We start from the raw sequence: 25,208 nt of genomic DNA, 5'->3' as shown, positions 1-25,208 counted from the left end.
TGGTGTTATTTTTTGTTTTTACTAATGCTCCAGCCTCCTGGAATAGTTATATATGAAAACCACCTTGATTTGTGCTTCAATAGAAGGCGGTATATCAAAAATGGAAAGACTTAGACTTGGAAGCAAGCAGCAGCTCTCCTGCCTGCCTTGGTTTGCTGCTGCTCAGGAGTCTAGCATGGGGGTGGGTGGGCGCCTCTGCGTCGCTCAAGTTTTCCTCCTCTGCCTTTGTTCCCGGCAGCTGCTGCTGTCACCTATGCTAACTGATGCCTGCCTAACCCCCCCCCCCCCCCCCGTACATGTGCCTCTGCTCTCTGTTAATTTATTTCTCCTCTGCCTCTGTTCTCCGCGGCTACTGTTTTCGCCTCTGCTCACTGATGCCTGTCCCCACAGCCTGCGTACAATGGTTTGGCATGGCTCAGGCCTCCTGTCACTGCACCAGACATCAGTGAGGCCTGGGATTGGAGAAATCTACAGAAGAATTGGGAGTTAGGAGTTCCATTGGCTGGTGGGGAAATCTGGGCACTCATCTAGCTCCAGATGCCAGGAGTTGTTGCAGTTGCATTGTGAATCAAGTCGGGCACTGCTAGGAGCCAGCTTGGGCCTCCTCTCCAGCACTGCACCATGTGCATACACTGATCAGGGCCTCATCAGAGGCAAGAAACTTCTGCAGGAAACTGTCTCTGTAGTGCCTAGCCCAAGTTTTATATTTCATGGTGGTGGGCTTCTGGGTGGGCTCTGCAGTGCTCAGGCAAAAAAAATATGTTATGTTGGGCTTCTGGGCAGGGGTTTGTGAAGGGCAAGGCCAATGCTGGGCTAAAGGGAATTGGGGAGGGGGTAGGGAAGGACAGGGCTGATCCCGGGCTAGAGGGAAAGATGTGGGGGGTAGGAAAGAACTGGTGCCGTGCTACAGGGAGAGATAGGGGGGTAGGAAAAGGAAGGGCAGGGCTGATGCTGCGATAGAGGAAGAGATGGCTGGAACTGCACTCTAGGACATTATTTAGTACTATTCCAAGAAACACTACTACTGCGCTACTCATACACATAGTGCCCACCCAAAATGTCAGGTCTGGCTACATCACTGGTTGTAAGTGAAACCCTTTTCAAAACCTTCTTGAAGGAATGCTAGGATCTGAGGCAACAAGGATTGAAAGGGAGATTCAGCTCTCTTAACACCGAGCTTCAAAGACTCTCCATACTCTCGCATAAGCAGCAGAAGCAGACCATTTCCAAGCCTGGATTAAAAGTAGTGATCTCTTTTTCCAAATAACCCTTCTTCCTCAATTTTGACTGCTCAAGAGCCAAAGGGATCCTCCATCTGAATTGGTAACCCTTGGACTAGAGGAAAGTGAAAGGGAAGATCTACCATAAGACATATAAGGTCTGCATACTAAGGCCTCCTGGGCTAATCCGGGGTTGTGAGAATCACTCCTCAGATGAAGTAGGATGCGGTGAAGCACCCTGCTGATCATCGGCCAGGGCAGAAACACGCAGAGCAGGTCTGACTCTAGCTATGGCCGAATCAATGCATCTAGGCCTTCTGAACCATATTATTTTCTCCTGAAAAAGCACTGCACTTTTACATTGTGCCTGGATACCTTTAAATGCAGAACAGGAGTCTCCCACTTCTTTGTGATTAAGGCAAAATCTTCTCTGGACAATTCCCACTTCCCCAGATCCAGGGAATTCCTGCTGAGATAATCCGCTTGGACATTCAGCATAATTCAGCGTCCCTGCAATAGGGGCTGCCAACATCAATGGAAAGTGTTTCTCTGTCCACTAAAACAACATGCAGGCTTCCAGAGCCAGCGGAGCACTTTAATGCCTCCCTGTCTGTTGAAGTAAGCTACTGCTGATACATTGACAAGATTCTAACTGGGTGTCCCTGGAGAAGCGATTGGAAGGCCAAGAAGGCTCAATGAACTGCCCTGAGCTCTAGACAATTGATAGGCCACAGAGATTCTGTCTTGGACCAAAGACCCTGAACATTGTGGTGGAGGCACTGAGCTTACATCCCTGGTCTCCATTATCCAGGATGGATATGCATTTGCATAGGTTGGTTGACTGCAGACACAAAGACATGCAAATTCTCACCTGAGGACAAACATGCAGAAGGGGATGCACGTGCGCCACCACCTCCAGAGTGGCTGTCTTGGAGCCCAGGACCTGAACACAATTCTAGACCCTCGGACTTGGAATCTGAAACAACCAGCGTTATTTGTGACTAGAACTTCTCCCTTCTGAGATCTGGAAGAAACCCTGTTTCCCTGCAGAGTGTCGAAGCAAGCACTCAAGAATTTGATGGACTGGGAAGGAACAAGATGGCTTTTGGCAAAGTTGATGACTAAACCTAAAGCCTGAAGAAGGGCATCATTCGAGCAGTCATCTGGGTACCCTCCTGAAATGAGGAGGCGCTGATCAACCAGTTGTCCAGATACAGGTGAATTCTGATACCATCCCAATGAAGGAAGGCTGCTACCACCACCATAACCCTTGAAGAAGGTTCTAGGAGCTATTGAGAGCCTGAAATGCATCACTCTGAACTGAAAGTGATGGCCCAGCCTTGCAAAGCATAAGCAGCACTGAGGAGGGGGCCAGATAGGAATGTGAATATGTTTCTTTGAGGTCCAAGGAAGTACGAAACTCCCCTGGATATACTGCTGCTATAAGAGAATGTGAAGTTTACATTTAAAAATGCTTCATCTGAAGAGATTTGTTGACATGCATGAGATCCAGCACTGGATGAAATGAGTCCCTTTCTTTGGAACCATGAAATAAATGGAATATCTGCTTTGACCTTGTTCAGGAGGAGTAACTAGAGTTACTGCTCCCAAATCCTGCAAGTTTCGTAAGGTGGACAGAAGCGATCTTTGCAAGGGGATTCCAAGAAAAAAAATTATACGATTGGAGAAGACAGCTCTAATTTGTAATCGTCTCTGATGAGCTCTAGAACCCATTGATCTGCAAGAACTGGTGCACTCCTCTAAAAAGTTGGCAAGATGCCCTACAATCATCTCCAGAGAAGAGTGGACTGGTACCCCATCATTAGGATGGACGAGAGGCTGGGGATGATCTGGAAGACTCAGTAGAGTTTCTTTTGTCAGCCCAAAAAGACTACTTCTGCTGCTACCAGGGTCTCTGAAAGGAAGGAGTCCAGTTTTGTTTATATTACTTAACATATATGGAGGAGTGGTCTAGTGGTTAGAGCACCGGTCTTGCAATCCAGAGGTGGCCAGTTCAAATCCCACTGCTGCTCCTTGTGATCTTGGGCAACTCACTTAACCATCCATTGCTTCAGGTACAAACTTACATTGTGAGCCCTCCTGGGCCAGAGAAATATCCAGTGTACCTGAATGTAACTCACCTTGAGCTACTACTGAAAAAGGTGTGAGCAAAATCTAAATAAATAACATCCTTAAGTCACGAGTACAACTAGCTCGACCTAAATGAAGATCAGGGCTTATCCTCAGGTAAACGCTGAGTCTTGGAGTTGCCCAAATCCTTGACCAGCTTTTCTAAATTTTTTCCAAAGAGAAGTTTCCCCTCTGAAGGGAAGTTTGGTAAGGCATTGTTTGGAAGTAGCATCTTCTGCCTAATGATGGAGCCATAACAATCTTCTGACCATAACTGCCAAGGCTATCTAATTGGCAGAAGCCCACAGAATATCATACAAGGAGTCTGCCAAATATGCCAGACATGCTTCAATAGATGGTAATTGAAGAGAAGTGGCAGAATTAGCATGTCATAGAATCAGCAGCCTGCTGTACCCAGCTACAAGATCTGGGCGCATAAGAACTACATACCGAAGCTTGCAGGGATAATGCATCCACTTAATGGAAAGTTTAAAAGGGAGGTTCTAATTTTCTATCCTGAATATCCTCAGCCAGCAGAGTTGTCTTTTAGTGACAGCCGCCACTTCAGCATCCACCTTAGGCAGCTGTAACTTTTCCAGTTCCTCTAGGGCAGTGAGACAGGAGAGCTAGAGGGTGAGAGGAGGAGATGGAAAGTTGAAAGGCAAGTGAAATATATGTGGATGACTGAAGAGTGAGAGGGTGAAATTTTGAGTGGGCAAAGAGAAAGAGACAATATGTTAGGGACTGATATATTGAGGGAATGGAGGAAGATAGGGAGACAGAACAAAGGACAGCACCCACTGGAAAAAGAGAAGACAACAGATAACGCAGAGAAGAGAAACTAGGACCAGCATGCTTGGAAAAATAAAATTCTCAGATAAAGGTATAAAAAAAAAGTGCTTTATTTTGAATTTATTAGATAGAATATGTTAGCTTGGGAAATGTGCATCACGGATGCCTTTGTATTTTGTTGGAAATGCATTTTTTTTCCCTATGTTGTAGTACATGTCTAGTTTGACTTTCTTGGGCTTCTCAGTTCAATTTTTTTCAACCTTTTTTCAGTCAGGACACACCTAATGGACAATGCCTGCATATGTGAGACACTTTTTTTTGTGTGTCAACATTTTTTATTGATGATTTCACCTGGTAACACATCCATTAGAGTACATACATAAGTTGTAAAACTGTCGGTCTTATATACATTAATCTTAAGTTGCTATCATCAGTTTTTGTTTTTGTAACAGTACCCTCTCTTATCCCCCCTCCCCCCTTACTACCTTCACTTTTGTCATGCACACTGAAAGAAACAATAGTCAGCATGTTACATTAAACTCAAACCGTAATTTCCAATAGTAACACCTTCCGTGATACTCCATGCTCATTCGTAATCCCTTCATGGTCTAGTCATAGCCATCCTCTTCATTTTCCTATATTTAATGTGTTGGTAAAGGTACACTGCCTTATTGGTGCTTCTTAAAGCTCTGTGTACCATTATCCTCTCTGTCTATTGTATTCCCTGTCCAGACTCACCTCCCCCCCACAAAGATACCCTGAGACTCCCTCTCCCTCATGACTCTTCCTTCTATGTGACACACTTTATATAGTACCCTCACAGACTTTTAGTCTGATACAGTATGGCAGTTCTTATAAATTAAATGTAAACATACCCTGCAGCCACAACCCCTCTCCCACAGAAGAAGATCCTAACTAGCACATTTTCTCTATGTAAGTAATCATACAAAAAACAAAACAACAAAAAACTACATGTGTATACATATATATTCATTGTGATTCTCATGCCACCCCTATGGTCCAGCATTTCCTTGTCCCCTCTCCTTCCCTTCCACCTCTATGGTCCAGCACTCCTTGTCCCCCCCCCCTCTTCCCTGCCTTCTTTTGATCCAGCAATTTCCTGTTCCCTCTCTTCTCCTCACTTAAAGTGCAGCAACTCCCATGTCACCCCTCTTATGGCCTACCAGCTCTGTGTTCATCAGAGCAGCCTGGAAGCTGGAGATGTGGCTACACAAATACCAATGACCTGCTCCCTTCTGGGTTGTGTAGATGGCAAACCAAGAACTGAAGTGAAAGCCTGCTAAGTCTGGTTTACCACCAACAGAACCCAGGAAGGAGCTTGGCATCAGGGTTTGTGTAGTTGCATCTCCTGCCCTTCCCCCTGCAGTACAGCATCTCTTTCTCAGATACACTATCTCCCTACCCCCCATGGTCTGAATTTTCTCCCAGTCTGACAAGTCTCCCTTTCCCCAGCCTGTCATGTCCCCCTCTTCTTATTCCCTACCTACATCTTTCCATGGTCTATGTTCCCCTTTCCCCTTTCCCCAGCCCCTAACCCCCACCCTCACCCTCCATGGTCTGACATGTCCCTCCTCAATCTCCTGTTCCCTCAGCCAAGGTCTGGCATCTCTCCTGTTCCCTTCCCCCATACATCCAAGTACCTCTTCCTTTGCCTTCCTCCATCTCCTCCCCATGGGTCCAGCATCTCTCCCTTCCCTCCTCGTGAGTCCAGTGCCTCCCCCTCCAGTCTGATATATCCTCAACCCCCTATGATCTGACACATCCCTCTTCTCTGTTCCCTCAGACAAGGTCTGACACTTCTTCTGTCCCCTTCTCCAACATATGTCCAGCACCAATCCCTCTGCTTTCCTCCATCTCCTCCTCATGGCTCCAGCACTTCTGCATGAGTCCAGTACCTCCCCCTCTCCCCACCATGAGTCTAGCACCTCTTCCTTGTCCTTTCTGAGCACCCCGGTCCACAAAACCCGTAACAGACTGCTGGGGCTGACCTGGATCCCTTCCCACTGCAGCGTCTTGCCCACCCATAAACAGGAAAGTATGTTAGAGGGGCAGGACCCTGCAGAGGGAAAGAGCTGGGTTGGCCCTGGAAGTCTATTACAGCTGCCACTGGCAAAAAATACAGGTTTTTGTGGACTGGGGCACTCTGAAAGGACAAAGAAGAGATACTAGACTCATGGTGGTGGGGGGCAGTTGAGGTACTGGACTCATGGGACATGGAAGGGAAATGTGCTGGATCTGCTGCAAGAGAGGAGAGAAGGTGCACAGGAAAAACAAAAGCTGCAATGTGTGCTGGCCTCGTAACACACGGGTTGAGAACCGCTGCTCTTGGGAGATGGGGTACAAATGACACATAGCCCGGGCCACCTTCAAACTAGAGTCAGGAGTGGACCGCTGCACTGTAATAAGATCCTGCAGAATGAACTGGAAAGGATTTAGGAGGCTTCTTAGTATGGTCATCATAGGGTGAACAGAAGCAGGAATCTGAGAAGTAGGGCAAGAAATATTATGGTTCTCAAGGGCTTTAGTAATAAAAGCTGGCAACTCCTCTTTATGGAACATCCCGACAGCTATGGGATCATCAGCCTCATCCAGAGGAAACCCCCCTTCCTTTAAAAGTTCTGGATTTACAGACTGAATAGACGCTGCAGAAAAGCCCCTTTCAGACCGCGATGAGGTTGAAGGAGAACCGGGGTCTATGTCAACCAAGCCTTCTAAATACTTCTTTCTAGCTGCCAAGTAAGAGAAAAAAATGCCGAGATGAAGGGAGAGGTTCCTCATCAGGGTGACCTTTTTTTTAACAAACAAGTCTGGTGCAATAACAAGACAAATTCAGGAGAAAACGGCATCTTGAGAATCAAAGGTAGTATTCTCAGAAAGGGCTACAGACAGACTTACCAAGGGTGGGAGCTCAAGTTAGAACCAGTCCCACGGTTATTTAAAATGGCTGCCATTCTTGTGGCTGAAACTGGCAGTTGAGAGAGGCCTGAGGAGACTTTCCCCTCGTGGGAACCCGACTGTGCTGCCAGCGAATCTGAAGAGCCCGATGTACCCAGAGCTGGGAAACAGAGCAGAGCCCTGAAGCTGGTCTTTGTGCTGCACAACGACAGCACACTTAACTATTTCATCCTCCACAGCAAACAGTGGGAAAAAGAAACCATAGGACAGCAGGGGACCCGACCGAGATAAGAAAATTAAAGGATACTTACCCCAGAGTGTAATCTTACCACCGTGAAGCAAAACTGTCTGCAGTTTATCTGATAGACTGGATTCTTTTAGGCACAGAGGTAAAACCAGCAATCATTCCCCCTTAAGCAGCAAAAGATGAAGAACAGGAACTTCTGTTCACTTTCCTTAGTCCTCTCTCTCTCTCTTTTTTTGTGAGGAAGGATTGTAACGACAGATGTGGGAGGGGGTGTGGGGGAGGGACCTGGCATTCACCATGTGTACCCCAAGTAGCACTTCCAATAGCCTAAGCACCCCTAAGCTCAACTAAACCAGGAGACCCAGAATAGGAGCAAGGCCACAGATGAGAGAAGAAATTGCTGGGAGACTGTCCACCACCTGCTGGAGACAGAGGAAATACTGGTTGGCTTATCTACTGATTGTTATGAGTTCAACTTGTTACCCTCCATCTCCACTTGCTGGTAGATGGACATAACCCACAATTTATGGGCTCATCTGTTGCCAATGAAATGGAAATTCAAATTTGGTAATTTAAAAATACACGCTCCTGTAAGTCTCCAAAGCTAAGGATCTGTCCTTTTTCCACAAATTGTTCATAACATCTGAACCCATTTTTCTCCTGCATGATGAATACTGACAAGTCATAACGGACAATGTGAATTGTTTTTGTAATACTGAATAAATAAATGGTTCAAAACATTACTCTCTTCCCTTTTGTTCAAACTATGAGCAAGTTAATTTCTAAACTTAAGTAGCTCTTATTTTACTTAAATTCTAAAATATAGCATTTAATAGTCTTCCTTCTTTCACATGGAGGGGCATAATCGAAAGGGGCGCCCAAGTTTTCCTGAAGATGTCCTCGCAGGACGTCCTGGCGAAGGGGCGGGGAAACCCGTATTATCGAAACAAGATGGGCAGCCATCTTTCGTTTCGATAATACGATCAGGGACGCCCAAATCTCAACATTTAGGTCAACCAGAGATGGTCGTCCCCGGTTTTCGGCGATAATGGAAACTGAGGACGCCCATCTCAGAAACGACCAAATCCAAGCCATTTGGTCATGGGAGGAGCCAGCATTCGTAGTGCACTGGTCCCCCTCACATGCCAGGACACCAACCAGGCACCCTTGGGGGCACTGCATTGGACTTCAGAAATTGCTCCCAGGTGCATAGCTCCCTTACCTTGGGTGCTGAGCCCCCCAAAACCCACTCCCCACAACTGTACAACACTACCAAAGCCCTAAGGGGTGAAGGGGGGCACCAAAATGTGGGTACGCCTGCCTGAAGTGCACTGCACCCACTAAAACTGCTCCAGGGACCTGCATACTGCTGTCAGAGAGCTGGGTATGACATTTCAGGCTGGCATAGAGACTGGCAAAAAATATTTTTTAATTTTTATTTTTTAGGGTGGGAGGGGGTTAGTGACCACTGGGGGAGTAAGGTGAGGTCATCCCCTATTTCCTCCGGTGGTCATCTGGTCAGTTTGGGCACCTTTTTGAGGCTTGGTCGCAAGAATAAAATGGACCAAATAAAGTCAGCCAAGTGCTCGTTAGGGTCACCCTTCTTTTTTCCATTATCGGCCGAGGACGCCCGTGTGTTAAGCACGCCCCAGTCCCGCCTTCGCTATGCTTCCGACACACCCCCGGGAACTTTGGTCGTCCCTGCGACGGAAAGCAGTTGAGGGCGCCCCAAATTGGCTTTCGATTATGCCGATTTGGGCGACCCTGGGAGAAGGACGCCCATCTCCCGATTTGTGTCGAAAGATGGGCGCCCTTCTCTTTCGAAAATGAGCCCAATAACGGACTAATTCAGCAATTTCTATTTTGAACCAGATCCTCAAATGTGGATCTGGGATGGTTGCAATATTACTATCCTGTGCTGCCACACAGGAACCATGAAATAACTATTTGTATTCAAGCCCGTAATGGGTTAAGGCAGCTCAACACAACAGGGTAATGCACCTCGTATCAAACTTTTTAACTTGTCAAAAAAAGGGCAGATCCTGGATTTAACTGCATCATAGGGTTGGGACACAAACCACAAGTTGGGGATCTCAGCTCAGCCATGGCCTGATGCTCTAAATTCAACTGCACAACTTCATGCCTGATGTATGTACATCAAGGACTTTAGCTGGTCCAGCAAACCATATTATTTTTGGTCTTATATTACACTTTTAGGGCCAGATATTCAAAATGATTTAAACAGCCAGAAGTTTTTCCTGGCCATTTAAATCGCCTGTCCGGGTTGGGACTACTGGGCATTTTCAGCAGCTCAACCAGATAGTGCTGCTGAAAATGCTCGGTTAGCGCTCAAGCTGAAACCGGCTATTTTGGAGACATTCTGGGGGCAGAGTTGGCACTTAGCTGGTTAAGTTCCGATATTTAGCACTTAACCAGGTTATGACAACTGCATAAATAGGACCAAATAAAACACAGTCCTGTTTTCATGCAGTTCTTCAAAGCTGGTTAAGAGCCGAATATCACACTTTCAAAAGAAGAAAAAGGTTCAAAAAGTGTATAAAGCAACATTTGGATGTTTTTCGTGCTAAAACGTTCGGTATTTTTGAAACTCATTATTTAAACATTTTGGTATGCAGTGCATGCAAATCATAAGGGTGTGTGTCAGAGGCGGGATTTGGCTGTTACTAACTTGGTTTTTCTACCATAATGGGAAAAAAACCACCAAAAATGTCCAGGGCTACAATCTAAATGTTTTGGTCTAGACCTGTTTTTACAACGAATAAAACACAAAAGGTACCTTAAATGACCAGATGACCAATGGAGGGATTAAGGCACGATTCCCCCTTACTCCACCAGTGGTCACTGATCCCCTCTCAATCCCCAAAGATGTGAAAGAAACAGTATACACCTGCCCTATCACAGCATCAAATGTCATAGCCAGTCCTATTAGAGCAGCAAGCTGGTCCCTGGAGTAGACTGGTGGTCGGTACAGTGCACTCTACTCTAGAAAGGTAGATCCAGGCCCATATCACACTCTACTTGTTACACTTGTGGTGGAAAGTGAGCCCTCTCACACTCGCCGAAGACCTACTGAACCCACATATAGATGACCCCTTCAGCCAAAAGGGCTATTCTAGAGGTGTATGGTTGGGGACAGTAGGTTTTTGATGGGTTTTGGAGGGCTCACCATACAATATAAGGGGGTAATGGTGATATGTACACCTGGGAGCTTTTATATGAAGTCCACTGCAGTGCGCCCTAGGGTGTCCCACTGCTGTGCTGGGATGCCCGTGTGGTCAGTGTAGTAAGAATGCTGACTCCTCCTACATCCCAATGGCTTGATTTTGTGCATTTTTCACTTGGACCAAAAAGATAAACGCACTGAGTACAAAAACATCTAGCAAATGGCATTTGCTAAATAAAAAGAACACATTTTTCTGTTTCGAAAATGGCTATATTTCCTATTCGTATTTGGGACTTTAGAGCAAAATGTGCAAAGTTGGATTTAAATGTCATATCGAAAATGCCCCTCCACACTAGCTATCTTTTTGCCAGCTACCTCTACACGGAAATTAAATGCTGGAGTCCAGACATGGTCCGACATTGAATTTCCAGGTATAACTCCAGCAGTTATCAGCAAAATGCTTATCACCGCAAGATGAATATCGGGCCGTTAAGAGAATATAACTTCTTTTATTCAGTCCAATTTTGAAAAATAAACTCAGATTCATCAAACCAAAATCAGCACGGCATATTGTTTGTCACCACAGGAATTTGAGAACTTCATCAGAAAAAACACCGCAACATGAACTATCTTCTTTTGAACTTGTGCATTAGCTGTGGAACTCCTACAAGACTTTGGGACTAGGTCACCCAGAATTTACTCTCAAAGGGCATCACAAGCTGTGCCAGGTAAATATCAAAAATAATGAATGGTTAGACAGTAATTCTTTTTTAAACTTAACTTGGTTTGAGCGCCAATGATTTCAGGAAAACAAACTTACTTGGCATGGGAACTCAAACCTGGGCTTATAAACCTCTCAAAAACTTCTACTTTGAATGAGTTTGCTTTAACTGAAGCTTCTACTGGAGAAAGGAAATTTCAGTCATTGCAAACAAAGATCTTTTGTATAATAGTTTTAAGAGAGATATTGTAGCTTTTGGAGTCTGGTAATACATTTGTTGCTACCTCTGTAAAGCTGAGCGTGTCTTTGTGTGCAGTACCTGTGCACTGGCTCCCTCTGGTGGTGGCTGTATTTTCTCCTCAGCTTTTCCCCCATGCTTCTTGCTACAGTTGGTAGATGGATTGCAGATCCTCTCAGTAGCTTTTGCGGGAGTATTTTCTTAAGAAAGCACAAAAGATTGCCATTACATTTTTTTCCAATTTTTCTTCTTTTCTGTGAATGCATCTCTCTAACACCTTGATTTCTGTATGCAGCATCTACATTTCTCTCCTGTGTGAATTCCTAGCCAGGATCACTGGGGGTGGGGGGCATTAGTGCCACTTGGGCAGCTACCCTGAACCCCCCCATGCCACAGAGGGCCCCAACACTACCAAAAATCGAAAGGACACAGCCTGCTAACCGGGGCTCCTTCTCATGCTTGTGCCCTGGGTCTCTTCATCACTAACACCAGCTTTGGGCCCAAACGTGGTATCTATGTAGAGGTAGAGTCTAGTAACATCTCTTGAAAGAGTCAAAGGTTTTACACCACTTTCCTCCCCCCCCCTTCATCAGTGTCAGATGGCTATGGTGACTCTTAATGGTGCAGTCAGCACGCTGTGGCTAATTCTGTAATTCTTACCTGGGAGCCAGCAAGTATACTCTGCCCTCCCTCAATAAGTAGAGCTGCCAGCAGCAAAGCATTTTTGTGTTGCAAGAGTACGAGACTAACTCGGAATAAAATCCGGGGCTCATCTGGTTATCAAAAAAAATAGTCACGCGGTCACTGGATGAATTTCATTCGTTGGCAAACTGGAAGTTACTTAAAAATGTCATTTTTTTATTAAAAAAAATATATTACCCACCTACAACTTGGAAAACGCATACATCACATAGAAAAACAGAAAAATTAAGGCAGAAAAAAAGACCACAGGGCGTATCCAGTATGCCCATCTGTACCATCTATTAACCCTTCCTCTCCCTTAGAGATCCAACACGTCATGGTGGCTCAGCTTAAAGGTCCATCAAACCCAGCATTCAATCTTTGAGAGTGGACAAGCCGGGTCCCTTAAAATACTAAGTAGTATTCCCTGTTGCTCACTGCAAGGGATAACTGGTGGCTTTCCCAAATCTACCTGTCTTATAATTGTTTATGGTCTTTCTCTAGGAAGTATTCTAACCTATTTAATCTTTCTTCATAGGGGATCCCTTCCACCCCCCTTTATAATTTTGTAATTCTTCTCTGCTGCATCTCTTTTTTTTTTTTTTTTTAACATGAGAGCAACGGGAACTACGTACAGTAATTAAGATGCAGTAGCACCATGGATCAACACATAGCCATTATAAGGTTTTCATATTTATTCTCCATTCCTTTCTGAATAATGTATAACATTATGGACTAAATTCTACAAATGGGCCCAAATTTGGGCATAAAAAAAAGTGCCATTCTATAAACAGCGCTCAAAGTTGGGCACCATTTATAGAGTAGCGGTTAGTGCCAGGATCTGCACCCAATTTTAGGTGCAAGGATTTACACCAATTGAACCCTGGTGTAAATCCCCGCACTTAAATTAGGTGATCCCCCGAATTCTATAACACTGTGCATAAATACTAGAAACGTCACTAACCCACCCCTTTTCAGATCCGCACGGAAACCTTTACGCACACATCTTTATAAAATAGTGACTATAAAGATGCGTGCGTATATTTCAATTATTGCCAAGTAACTTCAATAATCGATTTTTATGTGAGGAAGGAGGAAGAGGGACTGTAAGGGCCCTGCCACATCAATCTCAATGCTCTTCTACCCCTTTATGGAATAAAGACAGAATAAGAAAACCAGCTGCAAATAAACTTGCAGTCAACAGAAGGCACCTAGGATCTTCTAGAAAAAGGTTGGTAGGCAGCCATGGAAAGGTGAAGAAGGTTCAGGAAAAATCCTGGTTACGCGGACAGGTTAGGAGGGAACTTCCTGAAAATGGGGAGGGCTTTCAAACTCCTAGAACTTGGGACTGGAAGGGGGAAGAACAGCAGCATTTCCCCCAGCCTATGGAAATGGAAGCCACTAATACTCCTAAGGGAGGAACCCATGGAGTTTGAGAGCTCAGTCACTATACCACCTGAAGAATGTGAAGAAATGGAAATAGAAAACTGACCCTGAAAGGCTTGTGCACTGTATTTAACAATCAAGTCTCTGTATTGTTCCTGGATAGTTGAAAAGTTGATAGTTAATCCAGTTGCTTGCTTTGTAAGTAAAGTGCTAGAAGATGAGGGGAGGGCATAATAGATGCCAGGTCTTCTCTATTATGAGCAACTGTATGAGGGGATCTGCTAGCTGTTTGAGCCCTAGGTTTGTAACAGGAGCCAAACAGAAGATATGAGAGATTTTTTTTGGGTGTCAAGTAATTTTGGTTTGCCCCAGCATTTTTATGGAATGAGACTGGGAAGCAGGGAGTTTGGGAACTTCCTTTATTGCTTAAAGACTGCGCCACAGATTGTTTCCCTGGTAAACTCTGTTTCAAGAACAGGAAGAGACATTAAGTTGTTTAAAAGAACTGCTATGCAGGAGCTCATTTGAATAAAGCTCCCATAGTTCTTGGTTGGATTTTTAAAATTTCTTTTTGGGTTCTATACAAAGCAAAGGAAACTGAAGCCTGGATATTGTCAAAGTGGTGCATGTAGCCACAAAGTTTGTGCGTTATTCTTTTCAAGTTGTGATGCTTTGACTATGTGCTCCTATTTCACCCTGACGTGAAGGGGAATCAAAAATGCTGACCCTGGAAAGGGTGCCTTATAGTGTGCACTTCTCTATTTACTTCTTTGAGTGGAGAATTATTTTCTATCTCTGTGGCCTTTTCCTGGGAGAGATCCCATTACTGTTGGTACCCAATTATCAGTGCATATTTGCTGGTTAAGTAATTAAATTGTGTGCACAAACCGGATATATACCCAAATTGGACATGCAAATTTGAACACACAAACCGGTCCAAAAAGAAAGGAGGCTGGGTTGCCTTAATAATATTTAAAACCTTCTTCATAGTAGAACTGATGGCCGAACAAAAATCCTCTAAAATTGAAATTTTGGCATGCAAAATCAGACAACACTAACCGCCCCCAGGAAAGTTGGCATGAAGCCCAAGATGACTTCATGGACTTTGTATCAAACATTTGCACTAACTTCACAAATATCCTTCTACTACGAGACATCTACACATAGAAAAACATCATGACAACAACACTAGGTCCATAACAAACTTCCTGAACCAATGGATCATCAAAACAGCACCAACAACATTATCCCATGCAAAATGTCATCAATTAGATATACTAGCTTTCAGGTTCTTAGCAAATAATAATCACATATTAGAAGTGCCCTGGTCAGATCATAGCAAACTCACCGTCACACTTCAATGGAAAGAGAACAGCAAGACCAGGGAATCAATGACACCTTACACTGTCCTAACTAGAGGAAAAAGTGGACAATCAGATCTTCTGGTCGACAGTACTGAACGAACTAACAAAAATAATACCCATTAAAACCCATTTCCTGAGAAATTGGGATGAATTAAGCAGAAACACACTGAATGAAATAACACCACTTAAAATGAAAACAAAGAGGAAGAGTCAACCAAGAGATAAAAAAAAAAAAAACTTTGTAGGAAACTGGAAAGGAAATGGTCCAAAAACAATCTTGATATGAACAAAACAACATGGAGGAAAACTCTAAGCACGTACAAACACAAAATAAAAAAAGCTAAAGCGGAATACTACAGCACATGTGTGTGCCCAGAAGACAGAAATACTAAAAAAAATAAATAAATATGAACTTACGAATATCGTGCTAAACACACAAGCACTAACAACATCAAATGAAACACCACCAACCGCAGATGAACTCACACCTGAGAATAAAGTAATAAAAATAAGATTTAATTTAGCTGCAACACAATCATCCCTAACAGACTTCCTACATGAATGTGAAACCAACGAGCACATACAAGCAGACTGGACCTGGTCCTTCTTTCAAACACCCATAACCGGCTCAGTTAAAGCACTACTGACAATATACGCACATGCCAACTGTCTCTTAGATAGATGCCCCAACTACATGATGAAAAACGCACCAGACTGGTTCATTGAACACTTAACTGAACATATAAAATACATGCTCTCGAACAGTCTTTTCCCTACTGAAAAGAGCGACATCATACTCATTCCAATCTCTAAAAACACCACCAGCAAGATCAATGAATTCACAAACTATAGATCCGTGGCCTCAATACCATTACTGATCAAAACGATGGAGGGTCTAGTAGCACAACAACTAATGGACTACTTAACACATTTCTCAATCCTTCGCAGTTCTCAATCTGGCTTCAGACCACACCATAGCACTCAGACAGTCGTAACAACACTGATCACCAAATTCAGAAGAATAATAAGCCAAGGACAGTCAACATTACTGCTATAATTCGATATGTCAAGCGCTTTCAACCTAGTGGATCACACAACACAAACAACCCTGCTTGACAACCTAGGGATCACTGGAGAAATAGCAACCTGGTTTAACGGTTTTCTGAGAACAAGATCCTATCTTGTCAAGATGTTCAATCAGTTTTCAGCTGCCTGGAGCTCTGAAAGTGGGGTATCTCAGGGCTCCCCAATATCACCTATACTGTTCAATATCATGATGGTCACACTCGGCAAGAAACTGGAAAAAATGGGATTCAACCCATTCATATATGCCGATGATGTCACTATCCATATAACATTCAACAACAACATCACCAAGATACTGAATAAGATTACAAAAAAAAGAAAAGGGCTGGACCGTATGGAAAACTGGGCCACAATTTTCAAACTCAAATTAAATTGAGAAAAAAAAACCTCCTTGTTCTATCCAGCTTACAGAACTACACTACTTACCATAACCTCACAATAGAGCAACAAACGTACCCAATCGCACCACAACTAAAAATACTGGGAGTTATTATCGACAAACACCTGTCTCTTGATAGCCAGGTCTCTGCAGTCATATCAAAAAGCTTTAAAACGCTAAGGAAAACGAGAAGAATTAGAGTCTATTTCCCCAGACAAGCCTTATAGTACAGACACTGATATTGTCCCAACTAGATTATTGCAATGCAGCATACATTGGGTGCAAAGAAAACACACTAAAATTGACAGACTGTCCAAAACACAGCAGCAAGATTGATATTCAGAAAGTCGAAGTATGACAGAGCAACCCCATTACTCATAATGCTACACTGGCTCCCAATCAAGGCCAGACAATTTTTCAAAACCTGCACAAACATCTTCAAAATACTGTTTGGCATGTCTCCAGATTACATGCTAGACCTGATTACAGTATCACCATGAAATGCAAACCCAAAAACCAGGGGATACCTACTACTTCACCTGCCCAATTGCAAAAACAGTCTACAAATCCATCTACACGGCAGAATTTAGCTACTTGTGCTCCAAATGGTGGAACTCAATCCCCAAGGCCATAAGAAGCGTCAAACTACCTCCAGTTTGGAAAAATAAATCTAAAAACCCACCCAAACATATCTTTAGCATTTCTGCATAGTAACAAGAAAATAGGGCTTTGGCAGCTTGCAATGTTCAGAGCACACCAGAGTTATAAATCTCTTCAAGAAATTCTACGAATAACAAAACTCTACGAACAACCTAAAAAGATGATCATTCTGTAAAACTGTTCCACACAACTAAAAGACGATCATTCTGAGAATTTTTTCTCCCAATGTATTATTATTTTAAAAATATCTTTATTGGTTTAGGGCCAAGGTACAGCACACAAAAACAAAGGTCCAAACAGGAACGATGCCAAAGGAAATAAACACTTGTCTCCAATAAAAATAATACCAATGGCAAGATAATCACCAATGTAAGGAAGGGATATTGCCCTAAGAAAAGAAATAGATGTGCTACCCCTTCCTGAACATCCAAACAGAAGAAAACAGAGAACCAAACACAGACAATACAAACACCCCCTTCAAACCCCCCTCTCCTCCGCAATAGGCTTCACATCAGAAGCATTCACCTCAAGCTCGATCGTGGCCCTCCTCTGCAGAGTTCCCAGGCACAGACAGGGTGAGATATCAGTGCCAGATATCCCAATATTGACCCTTCTTGAGTGACACAGTCATTTTAAGTTGGATGAGGATCCATTCCACCATTTCCTGCATAGCAGTGTGCCACCCTAACCTGTGGGCCCGTCTGGTCAGCCCAGGACTGCAATATACATTTCTTAACAAGCAGAACAGACTACAACACAAATCTGCATTGAGCATCTGTAAGCCCTGCCCTACTCAACGGGGCCCCACTACCCATAAACAGCACCGGATAAGACGAGGGGACAGAACATTGCAAGGTGTTCTCTATGGTTCGCAACCGAGATTGGGCACTCCAACAAGGAGTGTAAATAAGATCCTATAGGGACTCTACATTTAATGCAAATGTCAACCTCCCAAAGTCCCATCCTCTTACCCCTCTATCTCATAATATATGCAAACTTTTATACTGTATATCTTGTAAAGCTACATTGGGAGTGCTTGTAGAGAGCTCTTCAAATATCGTTTGCAATTGCTTACTCAAATGTTCCTTAGCCAGGTCCGCCTCCCATAGTTTGGCTAAGGGCTCCAAGTATGTCGCCTTTCTGCAGTCCCTAGCTAGTTGGTACTACTGGGATAGTTTGTTCAGAGTGGATGGGAGGGTCATGAAGACCGGTCCAGCTGAGTAAAGCTTCGTTTAGAGGACAACCTTCACTCCAGAGAGAGAGGAAATAGTCCCTTCACCTGGAAAAAATGAAACAAATGATTGTTTTGGATGGTCCATGCATGCTTGATCTGATCATATGAGGGGAAAACATCCCCCCCCCAAGACCACCAGATGACCCAGATAGCGACAGCCTCCAATTCTCCACTGCTTAAAGGCACTGGAACCCACTCCAGTGGCAAGCCTGGGTTGCCCACCAACGACAAGAAAGGATTCAACCCCCTCGCCTCTCCAATGATACAATGACACCAGGACCAGGCTCTGTTCAGAGACAGCAAGAACAGGTTCTACCCCAGTACCCCAACCTGTTGGCGAAAAGCAGGTTCTAGAACATAAAAAAACATCAAAGGGTGCATACGAGCTCTGCCAAAAGTCTGGGGGAGTGAAAGTACCAGCACCAGAATGCAAAATGTATCATCAATGACGACTCCACAGATAACACATGATGGCCCTCTGGCAGCTCCCTCACCTGTGAACCAGCCAAGGCACTGCACTCACATTTCAAAGATGAGCAAGATTGCCAGTTACTGCTGTATCTGATATCCTTGTCTGCTGCTGGCTACCCTGCTGCTATTATTGCGTGCTGCTTGCTGACTGCCGCTTCTACCAGTTCAGAGGCATCCTCTTTTTTTGACAGTTATACCCACAGAATATCTCAGTTTCCAGTAACAAAAGGTCTCCTAATATGAAACCCATCAGTATGTAATTATAGTTAGGATTATTTCTCTATGTGCACTGCTTTTCACTTGAGGAAATCTAATTTCATCTACCACTTAGATACCAGCTTGGCAAGGTCTTTCTACAGTTTCTCACAATCTGCTTTGAATACTTGCAAATGACATAAACACCTAGCTACTGTTCAGTGTTTTAGACTCATGCTTGTTCCCGATAATTAAATCCTGGGGAGTCAGGAAGCCAAGGCAAAGATTGTAAGGAGCACAATTGTTCTAATTCGGGGATACCTCCAGAGGCAGGAGTCACCCAAAGGTTTTGCCATGTCTGAAGTGGATAAGTCTTGGCTATAGCCTGACATTTATTCATTATGCTACTTACCTGTACTGCCAGCATCTCTCAGCTTTCCTGTGAGTTCGAACATCATCTCATAAACTTCCATGCTGCAAGAGAAAATACCAAAGCTACTGATACAAGAGAACAGGGAAATGTTCAGCAGCTACTCTTTACTTATCCAGAGCCTCCTAAGGGCAAATCCTTGAAGACAATGTATTACCATCTGGTTCAATTGTTTTAAAATAAAGGTCTATCTGGTCCTGGTTTTCTCCTCTGCATGCATAAACTTGTAGTTCTGATTTTCTTAGAGAAATCAGTGGAAAAGATCAGAATGCCTCATCCATGTCATATATAATGGGGTAAAACCAGCATTGGATCAATCTATTTTCCATAAAATGGAACCATCTGGTAACCCCTAATGATACAGTCAGAGGAGTCAAGTGTCCTTTAAGAGTTCCATTAACTGGAGTCATAAGCCACAGAAAGTGCAATGCAATGTCATAAACAAAACCTACAAACACTCTAGTTTGCCACACCTAAATATCTTATAGCACTCTAGAATCAGGTAGATTAGCCAAATGCAGTCGCTCTACTATTCAATTTATTTTCCTGACATGTGGCTGGTACCACTGTCACACAGAGCAAACTTCTTCAAAGCATACCTGTCAATTTTAGAAAAGCCTGGGGTATAACCCTCCATCATTTCCATAAAGGTCTCCATATCAAAATTTTCTTCAGATGCATCTGGGGAGCCCAGCTCTTCAAGAACACTAGTGATATAGGAAAAGAACACCTCATCCATCGCACTGTGGACACAAAAAAAGAGCAGTTATTTATTAGGTAACCTTCCCTTTATAATGTCACATCATACAGCTAGAGGGGACCAGGACCAGCTTACAGCTAGATAAAACCTCTGAAATTACATATTAATTTATCAGAAATCTTGACCTGTGGTAATAGGTTCAGAGATACTATGTTCTTGAAACTGGGAAAATGTTATATGCAAATGTGTGAATAAACAACTCTATATTATCTACCTATAAATGAGTCTATTTCAGGTATTACAACAAGGCAGTACATTTTCCAAGCACTCTTAACCTTTAAAACTGAACTCAAGATGTTTCTCTTTCAAGATGTTTTCAGTTAAATCTTTTATTCGCAGAGCACCCAGTTGAACTACCAACAGGATTCCTATTGTCTTCTCCTTCCCCCTCTTTTACTTGAAAATAAGGAGTTCCTCCCCCACTTCCCCAACTTTCAATTGTCTGTCTATATGTACACTTTATTGTTTTCTTATCTTGAATTTTAAGATGCCTAGATGGTACTCCTGGCTAGTCGATTCTTAAATCTAAATAAACTTGAAACTTGATAAGGATGCCTAGATCCTGAAAAATGTGCAGCTTGATACTTTGTGTGGCAGTTTTGCATGCCATTCTGTGCTGCTCATCCTTAGAAAAAGCATCTGAGGTTGAAGAGCCATAGCCCAGCTCTTAATCCTCTGCCTGGTGCAGACTCAGCAAGCTGGCAATATCAATGAAAGCACACATTCCCCCCCCCCCCCCCCCCCCACCAAGGTCGCCCTTCCTGGGTACTCCATTTCTATAGGTGAAATGCTTTCAATGTGTTCCTGTTCTGCTGGCCTGACAACTCTTCTCCTGCCAAGACAGATTTTGGGGAATAGAACAATATGGCACATGGAAAGTGATGGTGGGGAAATACATAACATGGAGGACGAAGATGAGAAAGGAAAAATCTGCAGTTAAGAGGAAGAATTTCAGGGAAGAGGGTCAATGTGTGGAAGAGAGCAAACAAAAGGAAATATGGGAGCTATACAGAAGAGAAAAGAAGTGGGGAAAGCATGCAGAGCATGGCTCATGGAATCCTTTCCAACTCCTGCATGTATCTGTTTTCTGTGTTTATCTGTTGTTGTGCATCTGTACATGTGTGTTTAAATATGTGTGACTGACTATTCGACTCATTTTCAAAAGAGAAAAACATCTGAAAAATAGTATAAAATAGCATTTAGACATTTTTTCTCTGAAAAACGTCCAAATCATGATTTTTTTTTAAACTTAGATTTGAGATGTTTTTCTCTAAAGCATAGGAGCCGGCTCTGTGGGTGCTTGAGCACCCCCAATATTGAGAAAATTCCATGTATTTGTCCAGGGAGGGGTTATTTCCAATGATTTTGAAAAGTTGGCTCCTATGCTATAAAGTGTGTCCAAATCACAAGGAGGCATGTTGGGGGTGAGATTTGAGAATCCCCCAAACTTTGACGTTTTTCTGCCATAATGGAAAAAAGCAAAAATGTCCAGGGCTAAAAGTTAAGACATTTTGGTCTAGACCTGTTTCAATCACGCCATAAAGAAATGACCGATTATATAAAATAGATTAATGTCGTAGGTATAAACTGCATCTCTATATTCAATAGCTAACGAGACATTTGGATTAAAAACTATATCCATCACAAAAAAAGCAGCAGCAAAGTAAATAAATACAGTGTCCGGTAAAAAGTGAGCCCCCTAAACATTTTGCAAACCTGCATTAAATTAATTAAAATTTTACATGCACAAAGTGACATCTATTTCAAACAATGTTGTGTATGGTTTCATAGAAATCCACCTTAACATTAGAGATGCCAACTTGAACGGTCTGAATATTTAAATCTGATGTTCAAAGTGTCTCCCTCTCGCACGAATACATTTATGCTGTTGATCCACTACTGGTTCACTCCTCTGTCAATGATACTCTGATCAAAGTGGCAACAATCTTCAATCAATAGTTCTTTCAGATGGTTGACTTCACAGATCTGGCAGCAGTAGACTCACTCTTGCAAAATCCCCCAAATCTGGTAGTCCACCGTATGGAGATCCAGACTGTTTCATGGCCAATTCAGTGGGTTGGGGCGCCATCTTGCTGGAACATGAAGAAGTTGCTGGACAGAGAATGAATGGCTGGCAGAAGGTGTTGTCTCAACAGCGTGTCTTAGTAATATGAACCATTTATCTTTACGCTTGGATCGATAACAATCAGGTCGGTACACCCAATGCAGCCACACTTGTCTGTCTGTATAAGAACTGTTATCATTGGGTGTGCTGCTGCCCAGACCTCCTCTCTTTCTCAGCCAAGCTTGGCTCTTTTGTCTACCTGTTATTTCCTGGTCATTCTTACTATCTCTGTCCTGAGAGGTCAGCCAGGTATGACCTTTGCCTCCAATCGAGGGCTGTCTAGGACCAACCCTTGCTACCCGATGGCAGGCACTGTCCCCATTGGTCTATTTAGCCCCTCCTCCCTGGGCCTGTGTGAGCCCTTCTTAGCCTCTCCCTCCCCTTGAGGCATTCTCCATCTTGCTTCAGACAGCACTTGTCCTGCTAAAACTCCCTGAAACGAACTTGGTTTTTTACCTTGAATATATCTTCCTAATGAGATATCGCACTCTCCAGTCACCCAGCTCTGAGCCACTTCTATCTGTTCAACTATTTCTCACCTCTGCAATAAAGCTGCCTCTCTTCAGATTTCTACCTCCAACCACTGAAACAGCTCTCAGAATTACGGAGTCTCTGTGCCCTGGGGCAACACTTCTGAACATCTGACTGTGAGTAAATTATCTGTGATTTATTCAATAAACTTCAGAAAATAATAGAGACTTCAGGTGTGTACTGGTGTGCCAAGGTTATACTTCAAGATATTGAGACTTTAAAGTTAAACAAGTCTTAAGAGGCTTGACACTGACGTAGCCCTTCTGGGCGAAACACAGACTGTGTCAGGCAATTACATTACAGTAAAATTTTTATTTGTACTACTGACTGATCTGTTTTGTTTGTCTCCACGTTGGATTTTGCGGATCGTCTGACTTGCTGTTTTTTTGGGACCAACAGTGTATATCTGTCCTGAATGTAAAGTACTAGGAAATAATGTTATATTTATCAGTACTTTAGATTCAGCGCAAAAACTTTTAAGCCTAATATCAGTAGGAGTCGGAGTTGAAGGTCTGGTGTACCGACTCCACAGCCCTACTTGTAGCAGGTGTTCTCCGTGGGCAGCAGGATACAAGCATCATTGAAAGGTGATGCCACAAATGGAGCTTGCAGCTTAGATACATTGAAAAGCTTTTAAGAAGCCTGTTGCACACGTCACTTCCTGCCTGCCACAATTGTGCAGACCCTTCTCACTCTTTTCAGGCTGAGAATAGAATACAACTGTAGGGGGAGGAGGATCAGGATGTGAGAATTTGCATCCTGCAGTCCATAGAGAACATCAGCTACGGCTAAGTAATATGATTTCCTTTGAGGATGAAGCAGGATGGCAAGTCCCTTCTGATTGCTGAAGGATCTGTTTTTCAGCACATGAGGAAAAAAAAAAAAAAAGAAAGAGGGAGAGAGAATATGTTCCTACCTGAGGTCAGCTTCAGGGATGTGGGATTGTATGAAATCAGTTAGTGAATCTCGAATGATGTTTTCCATGTTTCCACAGATGAATCTCTACAGGAGGGAAAAAAAAAACCCCAAACAAAACAATTGGATTTTAAAGTGCACGGTCAGGACAGGTAGAATGGAAAAGAAATCTGAAAAGATAGTCACTTTGTAAACACTCAACTTAGGTACACCCTTCATTTTTATTTTAGCTCCTTTGCTGTTTCTCCTTTTTTTTTTTTTTTTTTTGCTGTAACGGCTGCCACTTGCTTATAGTTTTAAGGTCCTATATATTAAGGGCTTTTTCCTATGTTGCGTCTATGAGAAAAACATTTAGGAGTGAATTCTATAAATTGTGCCTAAAAAGAAAAAAAATCAGCGCTGAAAAAGAACGCTTAAGCACTGTTCTATTTTGGTGTGGTTTATAGAACAGCGCTTAAGCGCAGGGGTCACGCATAAATTTAGGCATGTCCTTTTGCACTAACGAAATAGGATGCAAATGCCTCTGCCTAAATTTACGTACGGAACCCCCTTATTAAATAACTGTGTAACTGGAATCCACGTCCCGCCCCAAAACACCCATGACCCTCCCATTTCCGCGCCTCCTTTTCCAGGACACGCCTACATTTAAATGTGTGCACATGCTGATTTCAATTAGTGCCAATTGCTTGTTAAAAAGCCAATTATTGGCACTAAATGGCTTGTTCAATTAAATTGTGCACAATTTTGGCAACTATTATAGAATTAGGGGGTTAATTCATTTGACATTTAAGATTACTACAGTACTACTACTACTTATTTCTATAGCGCTACTAGACGTACTCAGTGCTGTACACTTGAACATGAAGAGACAGTCCCTGCTGGACAGAGCTTAAAATCTAATTAGGACAAATAAGAGATAAGGGAATTACTAAGGTGGGGATGATAAAATAAACAGGTTATGTCATTACTATTGTTTTAAATTGTATAGTTTCAGCACAGCTATATAAATCTGCAAAATACCAACTATTCCTATTTTACCAGCCCTCGCATCACTTGGAGGAGTAGCCTAGTGGTTAGAGCAGCAGACTTTGATCCTGGGGAACTGGGTTTGATTCCCACTGCAGCTTCTTGTGACTCTGGGCAAGTCACTTAACCCTCCATTGCCCCAGGTACAAAATAAGTACCTGTATATATGTAAACCGCTTTGAATGTAGTTGCAAAATACCACAGAAAGGCAGTATATCAAGTCCCATTTCCCTTTAAAGACAAAAGATCAAGTTCAACCAAAGGAGCTTATTTTGTGTCCATTCGTTAAATTAAAAACATTGATCCTAAGTAGACTGACACGGTATCTGTGTGTGCACACTTTCAGCAATCAGAGATTTACACTGAGCAAAATACACTTTAAAGCATACCAACCTTTATTCATTCAAATCTCTATTTGAAGTTTCCCAGTAAGTTACTAGCATCAGACTGAAAGCAATGGGGATGAACACACTACACCACACACTGGGCAGTGCTCTACCGATATGCATTATAACTC

General features: G+C 43.1%; 1 protein-coding gene across 4 annotated transcripts in view; it reads right to left on the bottom strand.

Moving 5' to 3' along the window:
* Positions 1 to 25,208, bottom strand: part of CUEDC2 (CUE domain containing 2) — a 67,544-nt gene that overhangs the window by 18,509 nt on the left and 23,827 nt on the right. For 3 of the 4 annotated variants that reach the window (XM_030203551.1, XM_030203554.1, XM_030203552.1), the window contains exons 2-5: positions 23,667 to 23,752; positions 19,934 to 20,077; positions 19,317 to 19,378; positions 11,530 to 11,648 (exon numbers count right to left, since the gene is read on the bottom strand). In XM_030203551.1, coding sequence (XP_030059411.1) covers positions 11,530 to 11,648; positions 19,317 to 19,378; positions 19,934 to 20,077; positions 23,667 to 23,734 — 393 coding nt within the window. In that variant the 5' untranslated portion in view covers positions 23,735 to 23,752. Of the gene's footprint in view, positions 1 to 11,529; positions 11,649 to 19,316; positions 19,379 to 19,933; positions 20,078 to 23,666; positions 23,753 to 25,084; positions 25,197 to 25,208 lie in introns of those variants that run through there. The other variant, XM_030203553.1, reaches the window with a different exon arrangement.

This window comes from Microcaecilia unicolor, chromosome 5 (genome assembly GCF_901765095.1).
Source record: "Microcaecilia unicolor chromosome 5, aMicUni1.1, whole genome shotgun sequence".
Lineage (NCBI taxonomy): Eukaryota > Metazoa > Chordata > Amphibia > Gymnophiona > Siphonopidae > Microcaecilia > Microcaecilia unicolor.
The sequence above is the reverse complement of the archived record's forward strand: the minus strand, read 5'-3'. Positions and strand labels throughout refer to the sequence as shown.